Source organism: Struthio camelus, chromosome 6 (genome assembly GCF_040807025.1).
Source record: "Struthio camelus isolate bStrCam1 chromosome 6, bStrCam1.hap1, whole genome shotgun sequence".
In the NCBI taxonomy this organism is placed as follows: domain Eukaryota; kingdom Metazoa; phylum Chordata; class Aves; order Struthioniformes; family Struthionidae; genus Struthio; species Struthio camelus.
The window spans coordinates 11,741,044-11,767,901 of NC_090947.1; the positions used below are offsets into that span (position 1 = coordinate 11,741,044).

The 26,858-nt window shown below is 39.3% G+C and overlaps 1 protein-coding gene across 5 annotated transcripts in view; it reads left to right on the top strand.

Moving 5' to 3' along the window:
• The window catches only part of RFTN2 (raftlin family member 2), a 41,082-nt gene that overhangs the window by 1,525 nt on the left and 12,699 nt on the right, over nt 1-26,858 (top strand). For all 5 annotated transcript variants that reach the window (XM_068948232.1, XM_009681431.2, XM_009681425.2 and 2 more), the window contains exons 3-8: nt 4,095-4,278; nt 6,490-6,601; nt 8,756-9,068; nt 12,416-12,616; nt 18,082-18,203; nt 19,671-19,774. In XM_068948232.1, the coding sequence (XP_068804333.1) occupies nt 4,095-4,278; nt 6,490-6,601; nt 8,756-9,068; nt 12,416-12,616; nt 18,082-18,203; nt 19,671-19,774 (1,036 nt within the window). The remainder of the gene's footprint in view (nt 1-4,094; nt 4,279-6,489; nt 6,602-8,755; nt 9,069-12,415; nt 12,617-18,081; nt 18,204-19,670; nt 19,775-26,858) is intronic.

The following is a 26,858-nucleotide window of genomic DNA, read 5'->3' on the forward strand; positions in this document are numbered from 1 at the left end:
TCAGCTTCGCAGTCACTTTGTAGTAACTCACGTTTTATAACAAACAAATCTCCTGGGAATTCTTAAGAGCAAGGATTTGAAGTAAATGCAACAGCTGGAAGAAGGATTTGATAAAGGGAGAAAGTGCCAGTGTATGTGGTGTTACTTATTCAGGAACTTTTTCGAAAATAAAACTTGACCTCTGTTTAGTTTTCGTTTTGAATTACAGGACTAGTAATATTTTTACTTTACGTATAGCAGTCTGTTTATTGAAAAACTGCAAGAGTATTAATAGAAGGAAAACATGCTAGTAAGTTACAGTACTTGACATCCCACCGTATTTGTAGCTCTGTTTATTTGCACGTATGAAGATGAGTTGCTCATTTGTTTCTACAAACAGAACAGATCAAACTTTCTTTGTGTTGAGTAGTAGCAGTAACATACTGGAAGTAAAGCTGGGCTGCCTCGCCCATGCATTAAATACCTACTAATGTATTGATAACAAAACTTAATTTTCTTGAAGCTGAAGTGCATTTAATGTTCTTAGATGGTCTGTGTTCCAGACAGTTTTGCTTTATTTTAAAGTAACAAGATTCTGGAAGTATCATGAAAAGGGTTTGTTATAAAGAAGATTGTCACTTTTAAGCAAAGTGCACATCAAACAAGTGCAAATAAAGATGCATCACTGCATTGTTTTAATAACATAGCATATTACTGCAATAAAAAAAGGTTAACTCTTTTTTGTGTTCAGTCTCAGATTCCAAAGTGCTCAGCTTCAGTGACGTACTATGGAATTTTGAATGCTAAATAACATTGACAGAGTGTTCAGCTTTAGATAGTAGCCTAATTTTTTAGGTTTGTAATTGTAGGGAATTAGGTTTGTAAACATAGGTATCTCTCTGTAGAATAGTTGTAGCTGTGTATATATATATATATATTTATTTATTTATTTATTTATTTCACTTTACAATATTTTTTTTTCCTTTGAAGTCTCTACTTTTTAGAGCTCAGACTGTGAACACAGACATAATGGTGCGCGCTGTCTTTCTGGAGGCATTTCTGAATTTTATTTGCGTCTGAAAAGTGAGGTTTGGCTTAAGTACTGTAGGGAAAATAGTCGACTGTTTTTCCCATTCCCATCTCTTAACCCATTCAAGTCATATCCCACATATTTGTTGCCGCTCCTGTATCCTTGGGCTAAATGAAGTTTTTTATCGCTTTGGAACAAAGTTAATTTTTGCTCTGCTGGGAGGTTGTGTTAGGTCTTCGGGCCAGTCTTTGCTGGTTTCTAGAGCAAAATCTTCCCTAACGTCTGGGATTCCTGTTTGTCAGAGTGACTTGTTACCCCTAAATCTTGGGTTTGGTGCTGAGTAAAACATAGAAAACCCTAACTTAGTATCCTCTATATACCCTACATTAAGATAGAAGTACAGCAAGCATAAATGCCTTATGTTTTAATTTAATATGCCTTACTCTCGCTTCATGAGACTTTTGCTATGTGAAGCCAAAAAAAGGGGCTGTTGGGGAGACTTTCAGGAGTCCACGGTCATCTTCCAAGCCATGATACAGATTAGGTCAACCATGCTGTAATCTAAACCTGCTGGCTGGAGTCCTTGAGCAACTTTACTAGTTATCAGCAGTGTATTGTTGTACTTTGGCTTCTCCCCTCCTTGTCCCCAAAACACTCCCAGGTTTGAGTCCTGTGGAGGTTCCTCTGCACCAGGAGAACGCCCAAGAAGAAAAGCACAGCCAGTCTTTCAGTTTGCAGGAGTTGAATGGTACAAAGGAAATGGAGCAGAGGAATCTCCAAAGTGTGATTGTAAGCGCTTGTCAAAGACTAAGTTCTACAGTCTGAATGGTGAGGTGTATCTCAGTTACACAAGCAGCTGCTATTTTTGAAGCTCAATTTAACACAAAGTAGGAATAGCTAAAATTTTCCTACTCAATCAGGATGCTTCTCTCTTTTCCAGATTCTCCTGCTAGGGAAAAGAAGGAATATCGATGCGAGCGTGTTTCATTTTAGCCCACTAAAATGACGTGCTGTGAAGCTCTTGTTAATCTGACTAAGCATATGAATATGCATTAAAATACCTGTTCTATCGTCTTGTTCAATGTTATGCCTCTAAATTTAGCTATACAACTGACTTGTTAGTTGTATAGCTATAGTTCTGTTGGTTGTAGTCCTATTTCAGTTACCTGTTGCAAGGATGGAAATTAATACTGTTTTATACTCTTGCAAAGTCAGTGAAGTGATGATCATGTTGCACACACACCTACTTTTTTGGCTTCTATGTTATTGAGTGGTTATCTCTTCAATATATATTTGAATATTTCAATATATATTTAGTGTCTTTTGGATTTACTATGAGAGGACTTATAGGATAGAGGCATTATTACCTAGGACAAATACCATCAATCGCTCTGTGAACGGGAGGTCCGTAATGTCCTTTCCCCTATAAAAGTATGCGTAAGTGTTTATTTTGCAGTACAATTCCAAAAGTGACTGGTAAGGTAGTGCAAGAAAGTGGAGCAGCCCAGTCCTGTGTCTGAGAACGGCAGAGTTTACATTAATTGGATGAGTTTGCTAGTTACCAGCAGTAAACCTTTTTATAGTGGGGAAAGAGTCTCGAGAGACTGAAGCTGTACAGAACATGATTCATCAACCAGCAGAATTTTGCTCAGTTCGGTTTATTAGATTAAAAAAATTTGACAAAGAAAATAGATAATAGATTTATGATATTTTAAACCATAAGGAGGCTAGATCTGTGACTTGGACTTGCCGTGTCTTTGATCAACTCCTTAAAGGCCTTGCTAGTGCACATCACTTTTCTAAACATTAGTGGGCAGGTAGGTAAAAGAGGAAATTGGAACATGGAATGAACTCAAAATCAACGCTTTTTTTATTGTAAAATCAAGGGAGAGCAAACGTATTTACTCTTTTAGGATTTGTTGTTTGGTTTGAAAGAGAATGTTTAAAGTAGCGTGTTAAAGGGTTTGCATCTCCTAAAACAAGCAGTGTGGGTCAAGAACTTAGTTCCAGTTCAGGCATCCTTTAATGCAGTTTGAACATCAGTAATGTCTTTCCTTATCTTAATGCACTGAAAGCCTTCTAAAGTGTGGGAACTGTCAGAATACAGAAAAGTACTACATCACTTATAGCAAGGGTCACCGACAGAGACCACCATATTCCAAGCCAAGCTTTCTTGGCGCAGGAGTCCACATCTGTGATGGATGGAAAAGTCGATGTCGGCAGATGGCAACACGCTGGCAAAACTAATCTTCAGTTACTGTCCGTGTGTAAGTGTTGGTCGTGTGTTTTGCAGAGGTTCTGAGAGCATCTAAAATTCCAGTTGGAGTTGAGGGGAACAGGAAATACTGAGTCAGATTTACTGTGGTACGGTATAAACTATTAGCAGTTCAGAATCTTTTTTTCTCTGTGCAGAAGCTCTGGATTCAAAAAGGATCCTCTAAAAAGCTGTAGTACCTAGCTGGTATCTGTTGATCAGAAATCCTTGCTGATACTCGGGGGGATTCTCTTTAGAAGTTAGTAACACAACGTAGCTTATTGCAAAATGTGCTTAGATCTACTCTAAAAAGGAATTAGGACTATATTAAAACTAAGTTTTTCAACATAGGAGCCACAGACCACTTTTAAGGGTTCCCAAAAAAGTATTTAAGAAAAACAAACCAGTTGTTTCTCGGCTTAACTTTGTTCTGAAGGCGTTTACATCTCAACTAGGAAAAGGGTAAAAAATGCTGCTTCAGTATGTCTAAGGCTTTGGCTAGACAAAAATGTTGCTCTGTTAAATTGAAAGCTGTTTTGTGTTTAGATGTTAATACGGTTCTTATATTAGCTTGGCAAAGCTTTATCCAGCAAGAAAGTATTGCCAAATGAATTACAAGTTAATATGATCTCTCTGTTTGTAAAAACATGTACTTCAACTAGTTGAATACTTACCTGTGAATCTGCTCTCCTGTGTACGAAGAGGACTGTAGCTTTTCAGTAAATGCCTTGGGATAGATTTTGTGTGCTCGTATAAAAGGAACTCACTGAAAGGTGTGTGTACCTCCATAACGCCTAATGTGCATCTCTTCTGTGCTTTCAATGCTTTTAGCTTCCTCAAATCCAGAAGTTATCAAGATCAGTTCTGTGTTGGATATAGCATCAAAGGTGGAAGACTATTACAACATAGGCTATGTCGTAGGAGCCGTTCATCCTATTATGCTACCGATTGGACGTAGAAGGCATTTCCCTGCAAGTCATATGTATCGAGTGGTGCTTTCACGATTAAAATTAAGGTAACAGAAAAATAATGTAAATGCATTAGTTCACTACTTCTTGAAGCCATTTCTAAGTCTATTGCGCACATGCATAATTTTATTAACTTGAAATAAGCACCTCAAAGAATCAATTAAGTAACTGTTCCTTGTCTAGAATGGTGAGCAACTCGGGAGCATTATTTATGTTATTAACCCTGAACATTTAATAGGGTAACGCTTACTTTGCCTTAGTAAATGTCCAAACAAATACAAAGTCATCATACTTGCTATAGAATTTTAAAACATGTTTGTGGGAAGACAAATTGTTACAATTTACCTTTTCATTTTTTATAAATTTTTATAATAAAGTATCATGTGTCTTAGAACCTCCAGCAAACATAAGACTAAACAAAAAACCTGAAGAGTAATAAGCTTCTTTTAATTTCCTCACGCCTATTCTCTTGTTCTTTGTTTTCAAAACTTTTGTCTTTTCCAAACTTTTCCCATAAGAGGATCACTGCCTGAAAATCACCTAAAAAGTGTGAAGTACTTTCAGCTTGACTGAGATAAAGTTTCTGCATCACTCTTATCAAGAAACAAATAATCATTCTGTGATTTTGGAGGAGAGTGTGTATATATATATATTGGATAGATAGATAGATAAAATTGTTATCGCTGAGGGAAAGCCAGGAGCTTTTATGTTCGCGCTCCAAAATCTTGTTTATGCCGCTGCTGTCACAGCGTTAAAATCGCCATGTGATCATACAGAAAAACTACAAAGAAAAGTTACTATTAGTTCCTTTGAACGCGGAGAAAAGAACCTTTTGTTCTTAATAGGAACAGCTAGAAATGTGGATTTCTTACTTTATTCCGATCTCTGATACTTCCCCTTCCTTTCTCGGCCCTTGTGCCATACACAAAGGGCTCTTGCAGTTTCTTTTGGAAGACTGGAAGGACATGAATCCAGTGGCGCCCCGTGCAGCTCTGCTAATACTTCTATAAAACATGAGAGAGTTTCTCAATCAGATGCCTTGCTTAAACAGGCATTGTCCATAGCATTTGATATCATTTGTTCATGCGGGCTCATACAACTCACTTTCATAAAATTCATCTGCAGACCAGGTGAATGGTGTCCATGTGGGCAGATGCTCGAAGGAGCAAGGCAGAATGTTGCTTTCTAGAGCTGAAGCTGTTGAGCTGACGTTGCAACACACAACTTCCACAGCTCAGTTTATTCCCGTAGCTGTGGTATCCTTACGAAGTTGTGGTTTGAACTTTTCAGCCCTTGAGTAAGTGAAGGACAAGAACCTGCAGCCTGCAAATGAACCTGCTGGGTACGAGGTCCCAGTTTCCTGGGCAGGTGCCATATGTGCCTATCTTGGTTTTACTGTAGGCAAAGGTACCTCGGAGTTCTCCAGCTGCTACCAGAAAGTAACCTTTAACATCTTTCACTCACGTTTCCTTCTGAGGCAACAGCTTGTGTGAAAAAACACTGAAGAAAATACCATTCTATTGTAGATGCGCACCAAATGGTGATGTCCAGGTAACAATGTTACTGGTTTTAGTTTAAAAAAGATTCATAATGTTCTCCAATGCTAACTGGGAGTTAAAGCTGTTAGGATTTTGAAACCTATGAGTGATTGCAACATTACCTCACCAAAAGTGATTGTTATCGTGTTGTTATTTCTAGTATTTGCCTACACTGTTATTTCATGCGATAGCTGTGACTCTGTTCAAATTTCACAACTAAACAGCAGCCTTTTAACACTTGTGAAAGCACCATTTCTTTTCTTAGTGTTTTTTCCTACAAGATTGGTTCTATGTTTTGGGCTTGCTGCGTTTATAGTTCACATCTCTATTTTTTTCCATTATTAGAGATAGGCTTTTTGGGCTTATTTGCTATGAAAGCAGGGTTCTTTTTTTAAACAGTTTTTGTTGTTGTTGGCTTTTTTCCAGTTAAGTTCAGTTTCCAGAACATGGCCATAAGCAGCCTTCAAGTGAAATTTCTGTTAAACGTTTATATTCTTACCCTAGCACTGTAAGACACAACACTGCTACTTTGTGTAAGAAGTGAAACAAAACAAAACATCAAAAAATGCTCACTGAGTTATAAGCAGAAGTATGAAAAAGCGTTGCCTGATTTCGTTCATAATCTTTATTCCAAAAGAAAAGAAAAGAATTCCGTGTGCAAGCATTTGCACAAGTTAGCAGCAAACTACTCACAAAGACTGCTTTCTTTCTGTGTTCTAGCCAGAAGCATGCAGCACCCAGAGGACAAAGGCACCCCAGGCTGGTGATTGAGGAATGTCCTTTAATGTATGAAACACTGACAAATGAGGCAGTGAAAGAACTGTTAGAAAAGGTATTGGAGGTGGTTTGTTTGGTTTTTTTTTTTCCCCAAACTTCTTGCAGGATTTTTATTTCTAACATAGATGTAATTTATATTTAATGGTTGGGGGGGCTTGATCGGGGGTGGGGTTTTTTTTCCAGTTTTGAGTTTTAACCTTGTTTTTGCTTTATATGATCTAGGAAGTCTTTTGTTAATGTAAAAAGAGTTTTTTTTTTTCCTTTAGTTGCTTTTCCTAATTTAGGACTTAGTCCCGAGCGCTGTAAAGTTTTAGCGAGACTGGCCATTTATGCTACCGGAAGTAGAATCAGGCCTAAACTTTGAATCAGTCTTCAAAAAAATACTTGTACAATAGCTTTTTCTGGAATTAGTTTTTTTATAAAAAATCTGAAGTTTTATGTTGTTCTGTGTTAAGCAAGGTATTCATAATGAATATAATTTCCAAGAAAGCAGGGTTTCTTCATCTTTTAAATTGTAACAAAAATGCAAAACACAGTTATTGTAGTACTTTGCACTGCTTTTGAAAATATTGTATAACCCAAGAAAAGTAAACCTACACTACAATGCAAGCCGTAGTTCTGGTTCTTTTTGTGTTTCACTTCCTCTGCAAAATTGAAGACTTGCTGAAACAGGAAATTATTGTTGTTACAAGAGTTAGTGATAACTTTTACATTAGTTACTAAGGAAAGAAGGTGAGGAAAAAGTTTATTGGAAATAAGTAATGATCTTTGGAAATATCAAAGAGATGCTTAAAGTTTTTAAATGGCTTGTTTTGAAATTATTCAGGTGTTTCAGGTGTTTCAAATTTAAAATTGGACTCCAATACACATTTATACCATATGTGTACTGCCAGGTTGTCTATATAGTGGGACCGGACAAACTTAAAGGAAAAATGTGGTGGAAATTAGCAGTGATTTGGTCTTCCAAGGAAATCTGGAGTGTAAGAACCACATGAAAATAATTTGAGTTTAAAATGTTCCCAATGTTTTACAAAGACTGAGACGGTAATCCAGTGTAAACTTACATTTTTCGAAAGGCCTCCTGAGCCCACAAGATTTTGAGGCACTTGGAAAAAAAAAAAAATCATCCTATTGCCTCTTTTTCTACATGTTGCTTGTCACATTTAAAATCTTCTTGGTTGTCCTAGAAAAACAGCTGCTCTGCATAATCACAATGGTGGCTGAATTTTGGCCAGTTGTAAAATCGTTCCTGTGCCTAGCTAATGGTGATAAACAATAAGGCTTCAGTCGTTCATGATACTCAGAAAGCATAATAGTACCGTCAGTTACTTGAGCGTTATCAAATCTGTCAACTAAGTAGTTGCTAGGGGTTAAGAGGAGTAGAGATCCTTCCCTCTCTCCCCTGGCTAATTCAATACTTCTCTTTTCTGGGTTGAGATTTCTGTATCTTGCTGAGAAGACTTCCTTGCTCAGTGGATGTGGTAGCGCAAGATGTCAGTGGGGGTCACCTTCCTAGGTTACAGCGCTCCTTATTCCAGCAAAAGAAACCCTCCCTGCAAGAACAACCGTATCCCACAGCTGGCACATGCTCTGCAGTTGCATTTCAACCCTTCAGCGGGGAGGCAGAGAAACGCTATTGGCTGGAAAAGAGTAAAGGAGATTTTAATCTGCTTCTAGCTCGCTCCTTTCCTCACGCGCCTTACAGTGGCAGGGAGCAGCAGGCCGTTAGACAGCACTGGTGAAGCCGAGTAGCCCCTGAGGGAACCCAGGAGATGATAAATCTTAACGCAAGACAAACCAACAGCTATTTCTGTAGTATTAGTAATTTTAGTACAATTATCATCACATACGTTTAGAGGAACAATACTATTTATTGCATCAGTATATAGCTTATCACTGAGACAGAGCAAGTAAAATACTTTGATTTTGTTCTAAATGAAGGAGTTTGTGTACACCTAAGTCAGTATCAGTATTTGTGGCCTGCCTTGGCCTGAGCGCGAAGATACTCCAGAAGGCTTCTCTTTGCTTTAAAACATGGGCAGCCTACAAAGACAAACTATCTTACTCTAGCACAAAATACTGCATCCTTATGTGTCCTTGAAAGTCAGCGAATTAATTAAACAAAACATGTATATAGATGTTAAAAAAAAAAAAAAATTATCCACTATCTTAAAATCATTTTCCAGTTAACTTTCTGTTGTAAATGCAGGTTAATGAAGCTGCTAAAAGAGGAAAGAAGTTTGTGGGATTTGTAACACAACATTTTCCTCAGCCTAAAGCCTGTAATGGAACAAACAAAGATGGAAATGCAGAGCTGGACTCAACGCTAGGCAGAAGAAGCAGGGAACACAGAAGAAAAAATTCTGATGAGAACTATAAAAACTGGAACGAGGGGACACTGAGTGGTCAGTCTTCTGAGAGTGGGATAGAGGAGGAAACGCAAGCAGAAAGCGGACTGTCACAGGATGCAGATTTCCAGTTTGGAAAAGAAGGCAGCCCTGTTAAACCACGAAAAGGAGATGGTAATAAATGCTATTTATTTATTGCAGAAATAGGGTATTTTATTGAGTGATCTTTTTTTTGTTTAAAAAAAGATATTGGGAAAAATAATAGACTAGCGTATTTTATCTTATCAACTATTGGCTTTGGAAGACGCTACTTATTCTTAAAAACATTTCCAGCAAGGAGCCAGAAGAAATATTTACATTCTGCAGTATGCATATCTGCACTGTGGTAATAAGTAAAAATGATATTTCAGTTTTCATACAGACTTTTAAGGGTACTGTTAAAATTGTAGCTTGCGTGTTAAAAAAAAATAATTTTGATTTTAAATACGGTGTAAACAGGAAGCTTTTTTGCTTGGTATGTGAACGACAGATATGTGGCAGGAAAAAGGTTTCATCGTGGAAGGATGTGATTGTTTTAAAACTTCTTTCCCGTATATGTTAGTTCTCACCTACTCTTAGTATATAACCATAAACTTGTAATGGCTTTCCAAGATTATGCAGTAATAATTGCAGTTCTCTTGCCTATTCTAAAACTCACAAGAGGTGGATCCCCTTAGGTTTAGAGCTGCTTCATGCTTCTCCCCAACTCATATAAGGTTCAGCAAACAAACCTGTTGGTAGTGGCTTCCTTCTGGAAAAGGTGCCCTCAAGAAGTGTCCTGAAAGAGATCACTTAAACTCATGTGTTGATCGTGGAACATTAAGCATTAAAAAGTTGTGTAAGAAGGAAAAATGTCTTTTAAAAATGTTAGTTTGCTGGTAGAAAACTTGTAGTAGAAGAATCTATAAACTGCATAGTGTAATCAGGACAAGGTGTTGCCTGAAACAATGACTTGTGACGCTAAAGCGCTAAGGCCTTCCCTTTTGCTAGGAAAAAAGCTGAAAACTTCAGTAATCTAATGCATGAGAACTAATGCAAAATAGCATTGTATTGAAAACGAGGCAGCATGAAATTTCCACAGAAGCGGAGGAAAAGATTAGGGGAAGGACTAGAGTTTTACCTTGATCTCATAACTCACATTAAATCAACAAACTGTCTGGTCTGTACTAGGATTTTACTCCCATGTTTGTTAGGGTTCCCTCATGAAGATAAGCCCTTTCCTGGGAAAGAGAGCAAGCCCTTGGATTATTTTATTTAAATCTTAAATTTCCTCTTTGCTTTCTCCCCCCCCCCCCCCCAGCTGATTGTCCTCCCTGATTGTGGGGGGGGGAGGGTGGGGAGAGGGGGGGGAGATTACATTTTTGACAAGATAGGTTCTGCCCTGATTTGCCATGCGTGTTTCAATTGCTCTCAACAGCAACCTTTTCACTTTCCTGTTAAGAGTTAAGCCCCCTCTCCAGTTTGTAGACTGCAGGGTAATGACTCTGAGCACTGAGATAATCAATGTCCCTCTTATTTTTAACACTTGAATTAAAGCACTTCCCCTACAACCTGCTGAGCCTTTATAGCATGCTCTGTTAAAGCTTAACCCTTTCCTTACAGCCTGAGCTAGCAGGTTTGCTATATACACCAGAATATAAATCTTGCAGTGTAAAAGCAGAAAACTTTTAATTCTGTTACAGAGCTTTCTTCAGGCATATTGGTGTAACCAGGTAGATTAGCAAGGAGTGTGTTTCCTAAGTGCAGAGAAATTCTTGAAAATTTTTGGCAGGAATACGCCTGTCTTCTCTGCTACTAGTCAAGTACTTAGTAAAGTAACTGGAGTTTATAAGACAGCTTCTGAAAATTTACCCTCTTTGCTTTGTAAACGTTTTATGCAACCGTCATTTGAAAAAACGCTGGTGTGAATTTTTGAACAGTGTCATATGCACGCAGATACGTACTGCCACTTCAGTACGCCGTATTTGCCTCAGTCTGCACTCAAGAGATAGGAAAATGGTGTGTCTCAGTGCCAGGTCTTAGCGGTGACAATGTGTGAGTTTTGATTATTTAGTTATACATTTAAAAAAAAAAAAAAAATACTGCTAGTGCAGGCAAATTTCTGATAAATACGACCAATCGCATAGTTATACTGAGAAGCTTAAAACATTTTCTGAAGAGGAAACGTAAAAATATTATCTGAGAACATAGCAGTGTTTGCACAGGTGATGCTGGCCTTTTCTACAAACTTAGTGATGGTGCCGCTTTCGCTGTACTCGCGGTGGGGTGCTGGGGTTGGATCTTCTCACCGCTTTGGAAACATGCTTCTGGAAACAGGCTCCCTTTAGTATATGGGGAGGGAAATCAAGTGTATCAGGATAAAGACGTTTAGGCTAGCATAACCGTCCGTGGAGGTGACACAATAAAACTGTATCAAGAAAGGAGAGGCGTCTCTTGCTGATAGAGCTCACAATTTTGTCCTGAATTTCATCTGCCTCGTTCCAGGCACCTGATGTCACTTGCAGAAGTGCCGTCGCCCTAGGCCAGTGGGAACAAGTAGAGGTACTTCAGAGATGAGTTCAGACGCCTTCCGATCCAAATCACCCTTTGGAAATCTCCTAGCCTCCCAACCAGGGACATCTAAACCCAGTTCCTCTATTTTGGCCATGTGAAATACTTCTGCTTTGTAGAGCTTTGTTTGTGCTGATTTAGGCTGCTCAGAACTGAAATGTTAAGACGTAATCTCAGGGCCTTTTTATTATCCTACTTCCCCGCAACAGCAACATACATATATATGAGTGTATTTGTATAATGTTCTTCTGTTTTAGAACACACATATTTAGCTAAAACTTTATAACTAATCAGGATTTTCCTAAAATACTGTGAATTTGTGAAATTTAATTCTTTTGATGAAAGTTTGTTTCTGACTCTGTTTTCATAACAGAACGGTATTAATCCCCACGCGCGTACACGCTCATCAGCTCCTGCGTGGAAAACCCCGGTAGGCAACTAGTTATACTGGTAGTTAGGGCATCTTCAGAAGAAGATGGGTAAAAATTACTGCTATACAAAGTATTCCTAGTGCTTAAAAAATTCAGAAAATTGTCTTTAAAATCTTCAGTTACAGTTTTGTATGTTTGTAGTCAGAAGTTCCATAAGTAGCAGAACTGAAGTCTGTTTTCCCTAGGTTTTCTCTCACATCTGCTGTACTTCCACTACACAAACCCCACCTCCCTAAAGGTCCAGTGACAGCCCAACAGCCGTACGTCGTACGTTCAAAGTGTTCTTACACCCCAAGCATGCCCCCTCTTCCTGAGTGGGTTAAGGACTCAAACTAACAGTAAAGTTATATCAGGAAATAATTCTTGCAACTGTTACTTAGAATTAGGACACGAGGTTGAAGTAGAGAATAATAAAAAGACAACGTATTTTCATTTTTGAGCACTGTCTTCTGGAGCTTCTTTTTTTTTTTCTTGACTTTTTTTTTTCTTTTTTTCTCTTAGATAAGCTATATACAGTCTTCAATGTTTTTGATGATGATTCGACCTGCTGGACCTATCATGAGGGTGTTTTGTCTATGAAAGTAACGAGAAAGGGGCCAGTCGTCAGTACGCTGGAGGCAGACTGGCTAGAACTAACCACGTTTTATTATAAACAAGGATTGTCCTTAATTGAATCTTTTGTACACTGGGAAGCTTCTAAAGGTAAGTATTATTCCCGATTATCTTGAGGCTTTTACCTATTTATATAGATCTACTTATTTTGCAGTAGTAGGTTATGTTTTGCTTCTTACCATGAAGAGCAAAATGTAAATGTGTTCAGGTAGTCATTGTAAATTTGCTGAATCTTATATCTGATAAGGAAATAAAGTGTTTTCTGGACAGCTATAGCTCTGAATAATTGAAATTTCTGCTGCGTTCTATCAAATTCAGGATTTCTGAAACAGAAAAGCAGCATAGCATTATAATGCAGTAAACTGCATTATTTATTAAATTGGCCAAGAAGGCCAATGGTATCCTGGGGTGCATTAGGCAGAGTGTTGCCAGCAGGTCGAGGGAGGTGATCCTGCCCCTCTCCTCAGCCCTGGTGAGGCCTCACCTGGAGTAGTGTGTCCAGTTCTGGGCTCCCCAGTACAAGAGAGACATGGCACTCCTGGAGAGAGTCCAGCGGAGGGCTACCAAGATGATTAGAGGGCTGGAGCACCTCTCCTAGGAAGAAAGACTGCAAGAGCTGGGCCTGTTCAGCCTGGAGAAGAGAAGATTGAGAGGGGATCTCATCAACGTGTACAAGTATCTGAAGGGGGAGTGTCAAGAGGATGAGGCCAGTCTCTTCTCCGTGGTGCCCAGCAACAGGACAAGAGGCAACGGGCAGAAACTGAAACACAGCACGTTCCATCTGAACCTGAGGAAAAAAGCTTCTTCACTGTGAGGGTGACCGAGCACTGGAACAGGTTGCCCAGAGAGGTGGTGGAGTCTCCTTCGCTGGAGATATTCAAAAGCCGTCTGGATGTGATCCTGGGCAATGTGCTCTAGGTGACCCTGCTTGAACAGGGAGGTTGGACTAGATGATCTCCAGAGGTCCCTTCCAACCTAAACGATTCTGTGATTCTGTGAAAGCTTTTGCCCTGGTGGTCTTCTGCTTTTTTCCTTATTTAAAAGGAAAAGATACTGGAACAAAAATGGTTAGGTACACGTTTCCCTGATGTTTGTATTATGCTGCCACTCATTCAAGAGACAGCCCTGCACTTCACTGAATATTTTCTAATGAGACAAAGCACCTTCGGATCTTGGTGTGCTTTCTTAAGTCGAGTAAGCCTTTCCACGCTTCCTACTTTCTTCAGCTCTTTGTTGGGCTTAAGAGTTCTTTCCAAAACCCCAAATGGCTTCAAAAATCTACTAATGATCCTAAAGTTTCGGATCCAGCATCCTTCTATAGGTCATTCTGGCCAGATTTGAACATGTATGTTGAGTAGAGAAATCGGCTTCTGTTCTTGCCCTCAACTGCAGGTAGATCCTCCAAGATCTTTTCGCGTAGCTGGGAGAAAGATCTCCCCCGCTCCCTCCTGTTTCTTGGGCTCTTCTGCAGGAATCTACCTGCTCTTTTAACGCTTGCTCGAATTGCTATGATGACAGAGCTTCAGGCCACAGGATTTTCTTTGGGCTTTTCGGGTTTCCTAGTGCGTTCTGACAACGTCAACTCGGTCTCTCTTTTCCTTTGGAGAGACTCTGCTTGCTCTGTCACCGTTGCTAACCTTCACCATCCTGATGAACAGACGTAAGCCCCGCGTCCGTACTGCCGTTGCTGTCCCAAAGCCATCCCTGCGCGCCCTGCTGAGTGCAAAATCCGGTGCTTTGGGCAGAGCTGCCAGGCGCTGCTGTACTAGGTATTCAGCATGTTCTCTGACAGGAGACACTGTTCATCAGCTGCAGCATTTTGGACTCTAAAATACCGTTGTTGCTAAAAATCTATAACTAAGAAACGTATCTACGTTTGAACTGAATTTGTCTGAAAGGCAGAAATTAGAAGGGTTGCAGAAAACGGTTGTCCAATGATTTGCAACTAATGAAAATACTGTGAAGTTAGGTGAACAGACTTAAGAGAGTCTGACATAATCTTTCTGGAATTTACAATTACTATAATAAATGTTTCCTACCAAATTTAGAATTTATATTTTACTATGTGAAATGTCGTATTTTATCTTTGGCTAAATTTGTTTTTGCTCGCCCGCACTAGGTTCGCGGTCGTTGATGTTCCTTTAGAACTGTTTACAGCAGGTCATTGTAAGTGAATAAAACGTAGGGGTGCAGTGGAAACCAGTCTTGTTGAAAGTTTGTTGCGGAAGTTTCACAGCCCTTAGCAAACAATTGATGTAAGACTCGGACTGATTAACAAGTACGTTCATTTACTTAATAAAAATGTGTTGAAGTGGCTCTCACGAGTCATTTTACATCTGCTTGCTGTTGTGGTGGTGTTATAACATGAATTATACAATGAAGCTACAAATAGTGTTGTTTGGTTTTTTTGCATATTTTTATATTTACTAACAAAATGTATTTAGTTACTGAACGTAGCTTGCCTCGCAGTTTACGCGCAAGAGAAAGGCAAAGGACTCTTGTGGTGCTTTTGCAGTATGTCTCCCTTTGTGATCCTAGTCGGTTCAGGACAGACTCTTCCAGTAGATGCATGTGCTTGAGGGAGAGCTGTGGCTTTCTGATTTGGAAACAGAAGGATGCTAGAGTTACTAGTGAATCTGACACGCTGCTTTAAAAGTAGTAAAAACCAGTATTTGTGATGTACTTTAGACAGCATAATTGTGACGGCTCCTTTCCTTCTTTGTAGAGTGTTATCTTTATGCGCTGCATTCCTTTATATACGTTAATCAACTTCCAATTAAGATGAGCTTTATTTAATATGGTTTTTCTTCCATATTCTGATTAAAAATAATAATTTGTATTTTGTATGCTTTTTGAAAGGCTTAGCTTAATGAAGGATTTACATTTGAAAGAAGTTTTAAACACAACTATTTGAAAGTCAGATATTATGGCTTCTCTAAAAATCGGATCTGAAAAATAATGAGAGCTCTTGAGGTTTTATTATTTTCAGTAATTTAGCTTTGAGTGTGAATCGTTACATTTCTGTAACTCTAGAGCAAAGTAGATGTAGTAACTGTCAGAATCCGTGGAGGAACTCCTAAGTGCATCAGCATCGCTATTTACATCAGACTGAAGTTGTCAGCTGTTTCCTCTGAAACTGCACATTTTGTGCATGTGAACAAGCTAATGGCACAGTTAGTGTTGGCCATCTCTTCTGCTCTTAAATTTTAACTCCTATCTATTAGAGTCAGTAGGAGAAGAGAGATTCCTTTGGGGGAGGCGAGGTGAGAAATCGGGCCCTTAGTTTTCAATACGTTTTTTTTTAGAGCTAGAAAATAACTCTCTGGAGATAGGTTACAACTCACTGAGGAGTGTTTTCAGCAGCTGTTGAAATTCATCTCTGCAGCTGTTGTCCAGCGACAGTCTCGCAGTCTTCCCGTTCCCTGGGGCTGTCTGGTCTGTTCTGTATGAAGAACTGGCTCATCTCTAATACCCAGGGTATGACTTATTAGGGGGTTTGTGCTGCCTTCTTCCAGCAGTTGGTGCTTCTGGTTCTGCCCCGCTTGACTGGCATATGTTTCTGTCGGAGCCAGGGGTGTGACGTTGCTGAATTAAAATAGGCGCATTTGAAGGCGCAGCCCCGGATGCGGACGGCGTTCTGCAGCTGATCAAGTCGGCAGTGCATTTAGCTACCGAGTTCCTCGGCTAGCGTTTGTTCATGGAGATCAGCGTCGAAGAGTTTCGCGGCCAGCTAAAGATTTGGCATCCAACAGAGGGAAACGCTTTTTGGGGAGAGAGAGCGTTTAAAGCTTTGCGGTCATCACCTTAATTCTGCTTCTGCTGTGGGTGCATGCGTTCGCAGTCGTCACCTCCGTTTTGCTCGTTTCCTTTTACACTGTGAACTGTGAACTATAGCAGTAATTGTCCTTCTGTACATTTTAGTGAAACCAGCAAGTTCTAGCCATTGCTTTAATGTAAATAAAGATAATACATTCAGGTCAAGCAGCTGCAGAAGTGCATCACGATTGTCTTAGTTATTAACAAGGGTAAAGCATTGTCCGCAACAGAATGGGCAGGTGAAGAAGTTAATTCCACATGTAATTACAGTGATTTTTTTTTCAAGAGAAGTGATTTTGATGTGATATACTTTACGAACAATTTTTCTCAAAATACCACTGAGTGGCCCCATTTCAATAACTGTTTAAAATTTAGAGTTATTCAGTTATGTTTGAATGGTAGAAAATAAATATTCTAACATTTTGTAGGTTGACTGCCCATTTTAAGCGTGTGCCTGCACACTGAAGAAAGCTTGAGGTCCATGAATTTGGAACATTAAGTAGTCGTGAACTTTTAGGGAGTGTGTACAGATGTTCATGTGTTTGTACCTGAAGCAGTATATTCAGCTCCATATACAAATAGGTTATATTTGTGTATGAATAAAATAACATGTGCAATATCTCTATAAATATGCAGAAGAGGCATATACACATGTAAGTGAATAATCATAACTCAAAGCACATACATTTGCTGTATGTAATGTAGTAAAAATAATATGAATATGAAAACCGAATAAATGCTCGGTATTTCATGTTAGCAAACAGATGTTCAGCAAAGTGGAACTCCTGGTTTGTTTGGGGAACTTCTCTGCCCGTCTGGTCAATTCTTACAGCAGGCCGGTGGTGCTCCAGAGGTGTGGGGCGCGTTTGTTTGTTTGTTTTTTAACTTCATCCGCTTCACCGGAAGCTGTGGCAAAAACCGTCTTCTCTTTACATTTATGGCACGTTGGAAAGGGTTTAAATCTGATATTCTGAGGATTACTTAGTTTTTCCAATTGAATTTAGTTTAATTTTTTCTTTTTAGTTGTTAAGATAGTCAGTTATTGAGGTACAACGGCACAAAAGGCTTCCAGATGGCACGTAGGAGACGCAAAAGCAGAAAAGGAAGCAGCATGCGATGGGCAGCTTTAGTTTGGGCCAACTGGATGTTGTCAAACTTTCACAAGAAGTCAGTCGGGGAGGTGTGCTCTGAAGCTTCCTTCCCATCAGGAGTCGTCCTACAATTACTTCTGTTTCAGGCTCTTCCTGTTGTCATTTAGGTATTTATTTAAGTAACTGCAGCTTGGCTTTGCACTTCATTTGTCTTTCAGGTGTCTCCTACCACGCTAAAAGCCACATTTATCGTCAGGTGTATGACACTGAAGCTGAGTAAAGAGTTGTTGCGTGTGTGCTGCAGGGCACGTGTTTGCTGAGTATAGGAAACCTAAATGCAGACCCAAGCGTGGAAGCGGCGAATACTTTTGAGAAAATGAAACCTGTGTTGGGCTCATAGCTCAAATCCTGTAGAGGGGGGGGAAAAAGGGGGGGAGGGGATTTTGAATAATAAACTGACCTACACAGCTCATGAAGTTGTAACTAGGTGCAGAAATAAAGGCACTATGAATTTGAGTGATTTGATGCCTCAGGTCATTTTAGTTTAGAGGACTTTTTAAGGAGAAAGTGTAAGTCCCTGCATGCATCCCTGTAAGACAGAGACCTAAAACTTTATATTTCAGCTTACGTTCATCCTTATTTTCACAGGGGACTACCTGCCCAAATCTTTGGAAGGATTATTTATCTACGAAGAAGAAGGTTCTGGAGTTCCAGGTTCCAACAGGAAAGGAAATGATGCAATAGTTGTTGAACAATGGACAGTCATTGAGGTAAATTGGTGATTATTTAGCAGTGTAATTTCCGACTTCTAGTTTTCTTTGGGCTTTTCTGTTAGGATATCTGTACGAGTGCTGATAAACATTAAGGATGGTTTCTTGAAGCCACCTGGATAAGCTGAACTAGTGCGGAAGTGTTTTTAAATAGAAGGAGGAAGAAAATAGCAACAACTGGAAGTTAAACAAGTAGAAATTGATAGTGAATGAATTACATAGAGTTTTCAGATGTGTATTGTTAGTAACGTTTCAGTGTGAAATAGACAATTTTTATTCTGATGAAGTTACACTGTGCAACATAGTGCCATAATATACAATTATTTTAATGTTATTTAATATTTTAATTCTAAAAGATTGTTGGTGTGAGTGAGTGACATGTACAAGTAATCACTGTTGGAGTATATGAAGGGCTTTTTAAAGAAATATATTCAATGATGAATACTTTTACTATGGGAATAGAAACTGCACAAAACTTAGACGTGCCATAAAAAGGTAAACTCCACTTAGGTCAATGGATTTGCTTTGCTAAAGCACAGATCTAAATTTAACTAAAAATATACAGTCTTTAAAAATATTTTCTTTGAGGTCATTGTTGATAATGTGCGTTAAGGACTGGTTCTGTCTAAAGTCATCTCGTTTTCTTGATCTATTGTTGTACAGAATTTGATCTTGAACAATTGAGGTAGGATGTGGTTGCACGTTACTGGTGTACAATTTTAGAGAAATACACACAGAGAAAAATGTCATCCCCTTCCTTTTAGTCTTCGTAATTTAAAGATCTTTGTTGCCTGTCTCGAAAGCCATTTGTCTGCCTTCAGGGCTTGTGCGTGTATGATAATGCCTACATCTGGGAAAAGTAGGAATTATGTGAGAAAACGGATCATGAAGAACTGAAGTTTTTATGCATTGGTGTTTTTGTTTTTAATCTGTTGTGGCTTTTCAGATTGTAAGAATTCCTAAATAATATATTTTTAGATGCATGTATACTTGCTCATTTTTTTGATTTTATATTCCTTCAGAACAAAGTTTTGAGATTTCAGTCAGTAGCTAGGTGAGATGTTTGTTGTTCAGTTGTGAAGTTAAAAAAACACCAAAAACTAAATGCACAGTTAAGAAATCTGTTCTGCAATTAAATTGAAACAATTTTGTTTTAGGCGTTAATTCAGCAACATGACCAAAGTCAAGAGAGATATGTGCTCTGAAAGTCTTGCTCTATCAAGGCTCATATCTGAAGTTAACGTGCCCTATCTGTTTCCCTAATCTTCTATAATCTTGAACTCTTCAATCTGAAAACAGTTTGAACTAGGACCTCTATACCAACAACACAATGGGACATATTCTCAAAGGATTGTTATATTGTTTGTAAAGAAGAAATAAGAAGAGTGATTGTAATTTGTTATGTGTAGAAATGTAAGTAAAGCCTATACAGAGTGTCTTTACTACTTTTTATAATTATTAATGTAGGGATGTGAAATTAAAACAGATTATGGACCTTTATTGCACACGCTGGCTGAGTTTGGATGGCTTCTGACCTGTGTCCTGCCTACACCTATCGTACGACATGACAGGTACCCAAACAGCGGAATACAGCATTTTTGTGTATGCTCCAAGTTATACATCTCGGAGAATTACCAAGTGATTATTTTTGTACCGAAATGTAAAAGGAAAAATGTTAATGTTAACTGCGTGTAAAACTTGAGATGTAAGTAGCATTATGCTGGAGGGTTTTTTTTTTTTTAACACGTTGATTTAGGACAATTGACCTCACTGAGTTCCAAGTTAGACCAGTAATCCTCAATTTAAAATACATTGTTTATATGCAAACACAACAATTATTTTATTTAGGAAACTTTTTATCACGTTTACGGTCCCCAGTAATGGGCCAGCAATGGGATTACTCATATGCTTCAAGTTCAAGCAAGTGTTGAAATGTTTCACTAAAGTAGGACCTTGGTGAATGACTGTTTTGGACTATGGGAGAAGAAGTAATTTTGTCACAAGACAGTCATGCACTACTTACTGCAAACGAGGGAGGGGAATGTGCTAATCCAGCAAGTTATTGAGCTGTTTCTCTTCTTCTTTAATGTAGACGTTATGTTTCATCTTAACTATAGTAGCAAACTACTGAATTTCAGTTCTGTTATTTTCTCGTTGTGATATTTCTGGAGAGGTCTGTGGGAGATCCATGTTATATATAGGAAGAGCTAATTTTAATAGGCCTAAATCCCATGTAGTGTTCCAAACTTTCACTTTATTTACTGAAAGAGAGAAAAAGTACTGTGCTTTTCTTTATAGTGCCAATCTAAGGAAGCGCAAATGCATCACTGGATTAAGCTTACACAGGTTTTCAAGTTCTGCTCCCATCAGATTAAGATTGCCCAGGTTTAAAAGCAAACAAGTGCGTGGAGGCATGACTTGGGTCTCATTAAAGCTAATGAGAAGACACTGAGTGACTTTAGTAGTCTTTGGATCCAGACCTCACTGTGTTAAATCAAGATAGCATAAAAAGGATGTGAATGGAGGGTTCCCAGAGAACTGCTCCAGGAAAATGGAATTTTGTTCAAGTGAGTTGGCATGATTAAATCAACTCATCCGTGCGAGAAAGAGGTATTTCTGGTCAGGAAATAGACTTCAGGGTTTGATTCTGTTGGGTTTTTTTTGGGGGGGTGGGGTGGGAGGGAATGTTATAGTTGATTTTAACCAGTTGGTTAAAAAAGAGAGGAGAAATTGTGATAAAGCATATGGCATATTCTGCTGTTTGAAGGGTCTCTGTATGTTTTGATCTGAAATTTATAAAATTCTGAACTTACACTTGTAAAGCTCCCACTCCGGAGAAGCAATTTTTACAACGTGAAACAAAGCATTTATCCTTTAATGCATTTCTTCAAGCAAAATGTCTTTAGCTAAGTGTGCTAGCTTTGACATGGTGACTTGTAAGGCGGTGTGAACTGGTGAGCCTAGCAGTTTCCATAAACTGAGTTTTTTGGACAAACGCTAGAGCTTGAGAACAGGTCTTCAGGATCCAGATCTGCTTCTTGGGAGGATGTGAGGGGGCAGTGGGAGAAAAAGCTTTTAGTAGTCTGCATGCGCCGCAGGTCACAGGATGGGGGAGAGGTGTTGACCCCGAAACTCTTCCGTGCCCGTAAACAGTGTAGCGGTATCCATCCCCGTAGGGTTTGGCGAGCCGGGGTGAGGTTGTCCTGAGCAGCTGCTGGGCAGCCCCTTTGGGAGTGTCAGGCTCTGCATGCAACAGGCAGTCTCCTGCTCTCTGGTACCTCACAGACTGGCAGGGCAAAAGCAGGGCCATTTAGGAGTGAAGTGCTGTAGTAGGGAATTAAAAAAGAAAAAAAAAAAAAAAGGTGTGGGGGGAAAGAAGTGCTGTAGGAAGTGCAAACAATAATTCGTTAGACAGGACCTGTTCCTTGAGCCACTGAGAAGGCTTAAGGCATGACTTAAGTTGCACTTGCTGCCTGAGGTAGAGTTGCTTCCAAAACAGAACGTGAAACAAGCAACCCGTTACTAGCTGTGGTCGTGTAAAAGGGGGGGGGATTGTATCCCAGCCAGATCTGAAGCTGGATTCATTTTGTAGCAATGCTAGAATAATTCAGATGAGTATAAAGCATTTGTTTTCTGGCCTAAGTGTTTGTGTGCATTGTCTAATACCTGTTATCTTAGAATGGCGTACAAGATACCTTTAGAAGAAACACTATAAATCACACTTTGTGTATGTGTCTGGGGTATATCTAACATATATATCTAATCAGATTTGTTTAAAAAAAAGAAAAAAGTCCATGAACAAGGGAATATTAAGAAGTGCTAAAAGACTTGGAAGAAGAACAGCTTGCTTCTATACTGGCAGCCTGAGTAATGATTGAGAAATACTATTTTAGGCATTGATGTTGGTATTTAAAGAGGAGAAGAAATTCTTGGATGGTTACTCTGTGTCTGATATGACGGATACTATTACTGTGGCCGTAGATGATGCTAAGAATGCAAGTTAAATGTCTGAATAAAGGAGGGCATTTTATGCTGCCTAACAGCTGTTCTTTCCTAGACTTTGAACTGTGACCTCAAAACCCAGACTGAATATTAACAGGCTTCAGAAACACTACCCAATAGACCATGCTACCAAAATCACTCACAATTAACATTTTCTTCTGTCAGGAGCAAACAGCATTTTGGGAAGTTCTGGCAAATTCTTTTTTTTTTGTATTTATTAAAAAAATTAGTACTATATAGAGAGACAAATATAATGAAAATTCTGTTTAAGAACAAGAGAAATTTTAGCAGGACAGCCTGCTTGCCTTTTCTATTCTCTTTTATATTTTCTCCTTTTTTCTCTCTTACTGTTCTCCTAATCTATTGCAAACTTTCCCTAGTCTGAAATTTTCTAGGATCTGTTCTTAGCCATTATGCTCACTGCTTGTCTGCAGACAAAAAATGTGCCTCTCAAATGTCATTACGGTTATTTAAACCATCGTATGACCTGGAGTAGCAAACAGGTTCTGGAGTGTGACAGAATTGCTATGCATTCTGTGTTCCTTTTTTGGTTTTGTTTTATTTGAGGTTTTTTACATGGTTAGAATTTGAAACAGAGTTGAAAACCACTATGCTGTAAAGCCTGTTCCTGTATGGTTTTGTTGTTGCTGTTTAAAGTTTTTCTTCTTTTTTGCAGCTGTTCATCTCCACAGAATAAAATGTCCTGTTGCATGCAGTGTCATGCCACAAGATAGCTGAGTATCGTAGAGCGGTGACTGATTTCAGGTATAGGCAGCAGTCTCTAGGCCTGTTTGTCCTTTAACTCCTATCTTACAGACTAAATCAGGTTGGATACAGGAACAGTTCCTTAAGAAGTCTTATCTTTGCTGTTACAAATAGAGCAGTTGTGGATATCATACCCTTCAAACATTCAGAGTTGCTTTTTTGTGCAATCGTGTTTGAAAAATAAGTATCTGTGGATTTTTGTTTTTTTGGTAAGCGCATTGCAAAACCCACTTAAGTTCCCTTCACTTAACTTCCTTGTCTTCTTCTGTCAGTGACTGTATTTTTCCAAGGGTACAAAAAACAGAGCATTGAAAAATGTGCATGTGGATGCAACAAGTTTGTGCTGTATCCATCCATATCTTGGATACTTAAATCTTGTCAACAGTCATTGAAGAATCTATTTTAAGAGCATTTGAGACCAAAAAAGAATGCAAGACTGACCCACCATAGTTTTGAATATGTAGTAAATGACCTAGGGAGCCTCATGCATTATATACAGCTCTTACTAGGTAAATGTTTTCAAGGCAAGAATTTATTTGACAGACGTATCTGACAAGGATTAGGCCGAGTTCAGAAGGTGTATAGCTAGGATAACAGTGATGGTCATTGTAGGAGTTAAACCTGGTAATGGAAAAATAGCACATTAGGAAATACTGTGCTAGTAAGTTAGTGCCCCTGTAGTTACTGACATGACTGTATCATAAGCTCCTAGAGTTTAAGACACGTTTGTGGTTTAAAATTAGAATTCTTCCTAAGTTTTAATTTTTCATGGAGCAGATGACTTACTATCCAAAGCTCGTTACTGACAGTCTAAATACTGTGCAGTTGCAAAGCACTGCAAAACGCTATTCTGAGAAACACAAACTGAGCTGGTTAAAAGAATTTGCTATCGTATTCCTTTTCTTCATTTTTCAGGAATCTTTGCCTGACCTTGATTTTTAAGTGCTTCAAATGCAAAATGTTTGTGCATAAAAATCAGGCCTATAAAAATCAGAGCCATTGGCAGCCCTAGTTAGCTGAAGCTGGATGACTGTTTTTAAGGACGTACTTAACGTGCACAAACAATAAGGGGAGGACTTTAATCCCCATATATGTAAGCAGACAAACAAGTCGCTGGTGCTTTTAACAAAAGAATCTCTGTTGCCCTTCATCCGTCTTAAAAGAAGAGACAGGAAAAAGGCTTCAGCGGCCTTACTTTGCAGTGACCTTTATTTCCCCTCACTGGTCGCTGTAGTCACTGAAAGCGGGCAGGACAGGGCTGTCCGTAAGCACCGGAAAGCAAACAAATACCATGCAAAAATACTGGCTTTGTGGTTATTAGTTTATCGTCACAAACTACTTAATCTGAGTTTTGAAAATGCCCTGAACTCAAGAGGCCGAGAGTGAACGTGGAAACACGAGGGAAGCTACCGAGTGGCTTGTTCTAAGCGTTTTTCTAACTTACCTTCTGTGGGAAATCCCACTGTCATTCAGCTCTTTGTGAATTAAGCTCATAGCAGTTTTGTCGTGTGCAGCATTTTAATAAGGTCAGACTCGGAAAATTGTTAATTTACTTATTGTCTACTCGCCACCGAGTCCTTTCTCTGTTCTGGAGGAATTGGTACAAGCTGAAGCTTACTGTTTGTTTTTTTCCTTCTCTCTGGTGGGACGCAGCCTCCGTTACAAAGCAAGGCGAAGGCCTTTCCCCCTGCCGGAGACTCTGCTCAGCCCTCTGGCTCGAAAGAGAGGTTTCTCAACTGATATTGTGGTGTGAGTGGAGGGTGGTGGTGGACTAGGGCTTAACCAAGAGGAATAAATTTGCAAGGCTGCTGATTTCCTTGTCATACAATAAATTTGTAACCCATTTATTTTCTTTTAATGAATGGAGGGAGCCATAGCCAAATGACTTCATTCCCCTGCCTCCCTGTGTTTCCTGCAGACTGCAGTTTGAGATGGTTCTCTCTCCTTGTCCGAGGAAGATGTGCAGCCCTGACCCGAGCTCAACTGGAGTGAAAGGGAGATTGTGAGGGGCCAAACACCATCACAGAATGGTTATGAGTTGCTGTTGATCCGATACAGCTGAGTACACTGGGAATAGTGCCACTTTGTGTGTTTTCTCAGAGAGCTTGCTCGCAGGCGCTGCAGTGGGGCAGGCCGTCAACGCCTTCTTCCCAGTCTCGTAGGAGCAGTTTGGATCCCTGGTTTTTCTTGGAGCAAGTTCCTACCATTTAGTTTAAACTCATTCCGTCAGTCCTGACCCTAGCATGAAATATGAATTAGTTACCTCAGCTTTATATGCGTGGTTGTTAAGACTGCCATACCCCTACTAAAGGGCAATCATTTTGGTAATTCTTTCTGTAATGTTAATAATACTGGCTTATCACTGGTACCTATGTGGAATCATAGATACTTGAAATGAGCTCACACATACTAATCTTTACAAATTTAAGTAGCTGTAAGTGTTGTGTTTCTGTTTTGCTGCTTTTCTTTAGCTTATTCTTAAATCTATAATCATTTTCCTGCCCAAGTATTTCAGTGTCTTTTCTTTACGTGCATAAAGATCTCATTGAATAGTGCCCAGAAATAGACTGGGGGGAGCAGAAGAGTTTATCAGAACTCACAGTCTGATATTTAGAAGAACAGAGGAATTTTTTATATCCTCACCTCCTAGGGCTCTGGTTTTGCATTCCTGCGCTCATTTAAATGGCACGGTCTTGCTTTGTAGTACGTATGCGGTCAGTGTGCTGACCTCTATTCCTGATGGAAAGTTGATGATAATGGAGACATAAAATCTTCAGGTGGATCCACCACCAGCAGTACAAGAGTGTAACGCTTTTGAGACATCATAGCAGTAACACTTTGTTTGTTTTTGAGGAACTTTTCCACCTTTTCACATTTATGTTTTAGAGGAGTATTTCCTTTTGAACAAAGTAAATGTTGTTTCTTAACGTCATTTCTACCACAGTAGCATCAATATTGCTGAAAGTTCCAGGACTGAAAACTGAAGTTCCTCATTTTTCTTCTCCTTTATTTGTCTTTTTCTTTCTTCTTTTCTTTTGTCCTTAACTATGCGTGTACTTCCCATGTATAAAGCAGTCAGTGTCATATATCTCATTGTGGATGTGGAGCTTATAAAAACTGAGCTGAGGCCTTGTATTCACAGGGGGTGATTCAGCAAGCGTATGACATTGTCTCAGTTAGCTGTCTTGTTACAACCAGAAAACACGTTTTAGTTAGCAGTGAAGAATGTTGTTTCCCAAGTTGCATGTCACAAAGAGTTGAGATATTTGAAGCTGCGGGTCTGTTGAGATTGGGTCTACTTGTTGTGTGGTACCAATAGCTAGTTATATGTTGCTCTCTGTTTGTCAGGGAGGATTAGATGAAGGAAAGACTCCTTGAGGTTTAATTTCAGACTTTGTAAAAGTGTGAACTTGGACTAAAAGTAGGAGCTTAAAGTTTCAAGAGCGGTCATGTTAATTAGCTCCAATCGCAGTCGTAAAAATTCTTGTTGTGTACCTGTTTTCATGTGCAACACCTTCATCTAGCTCTTCGCTTCTGCTTTCTTCAAAGTGATTATAGAGCTATTTAGGAATGAACGTACCAGTAAATGATTGGTTTCTGTACTAGACCGTTTTCTTTATTTTTAGACAGTGGCTATGATGGAGTGCAAAAATTTGTGTTAAGAGAATCTTGAGGCTGCCTAGTCAGGAACGCAAAAGTTAGGAAAAAACCTGAATTCAGCTGCCTGTTGGTGTCAATACCTTCCGTTCCTTTTTCCTCCTGTGAGGAACGGAGATTATCAGACCCCTGGTCTCTTCTCCACGGCTTAGCCTGCGGAGGTGGTGAGCTGGGTGATACATGACACTGGATCACAGAGCTGTTAGCTGGGCAGCCGCCAGGTAGGACGCT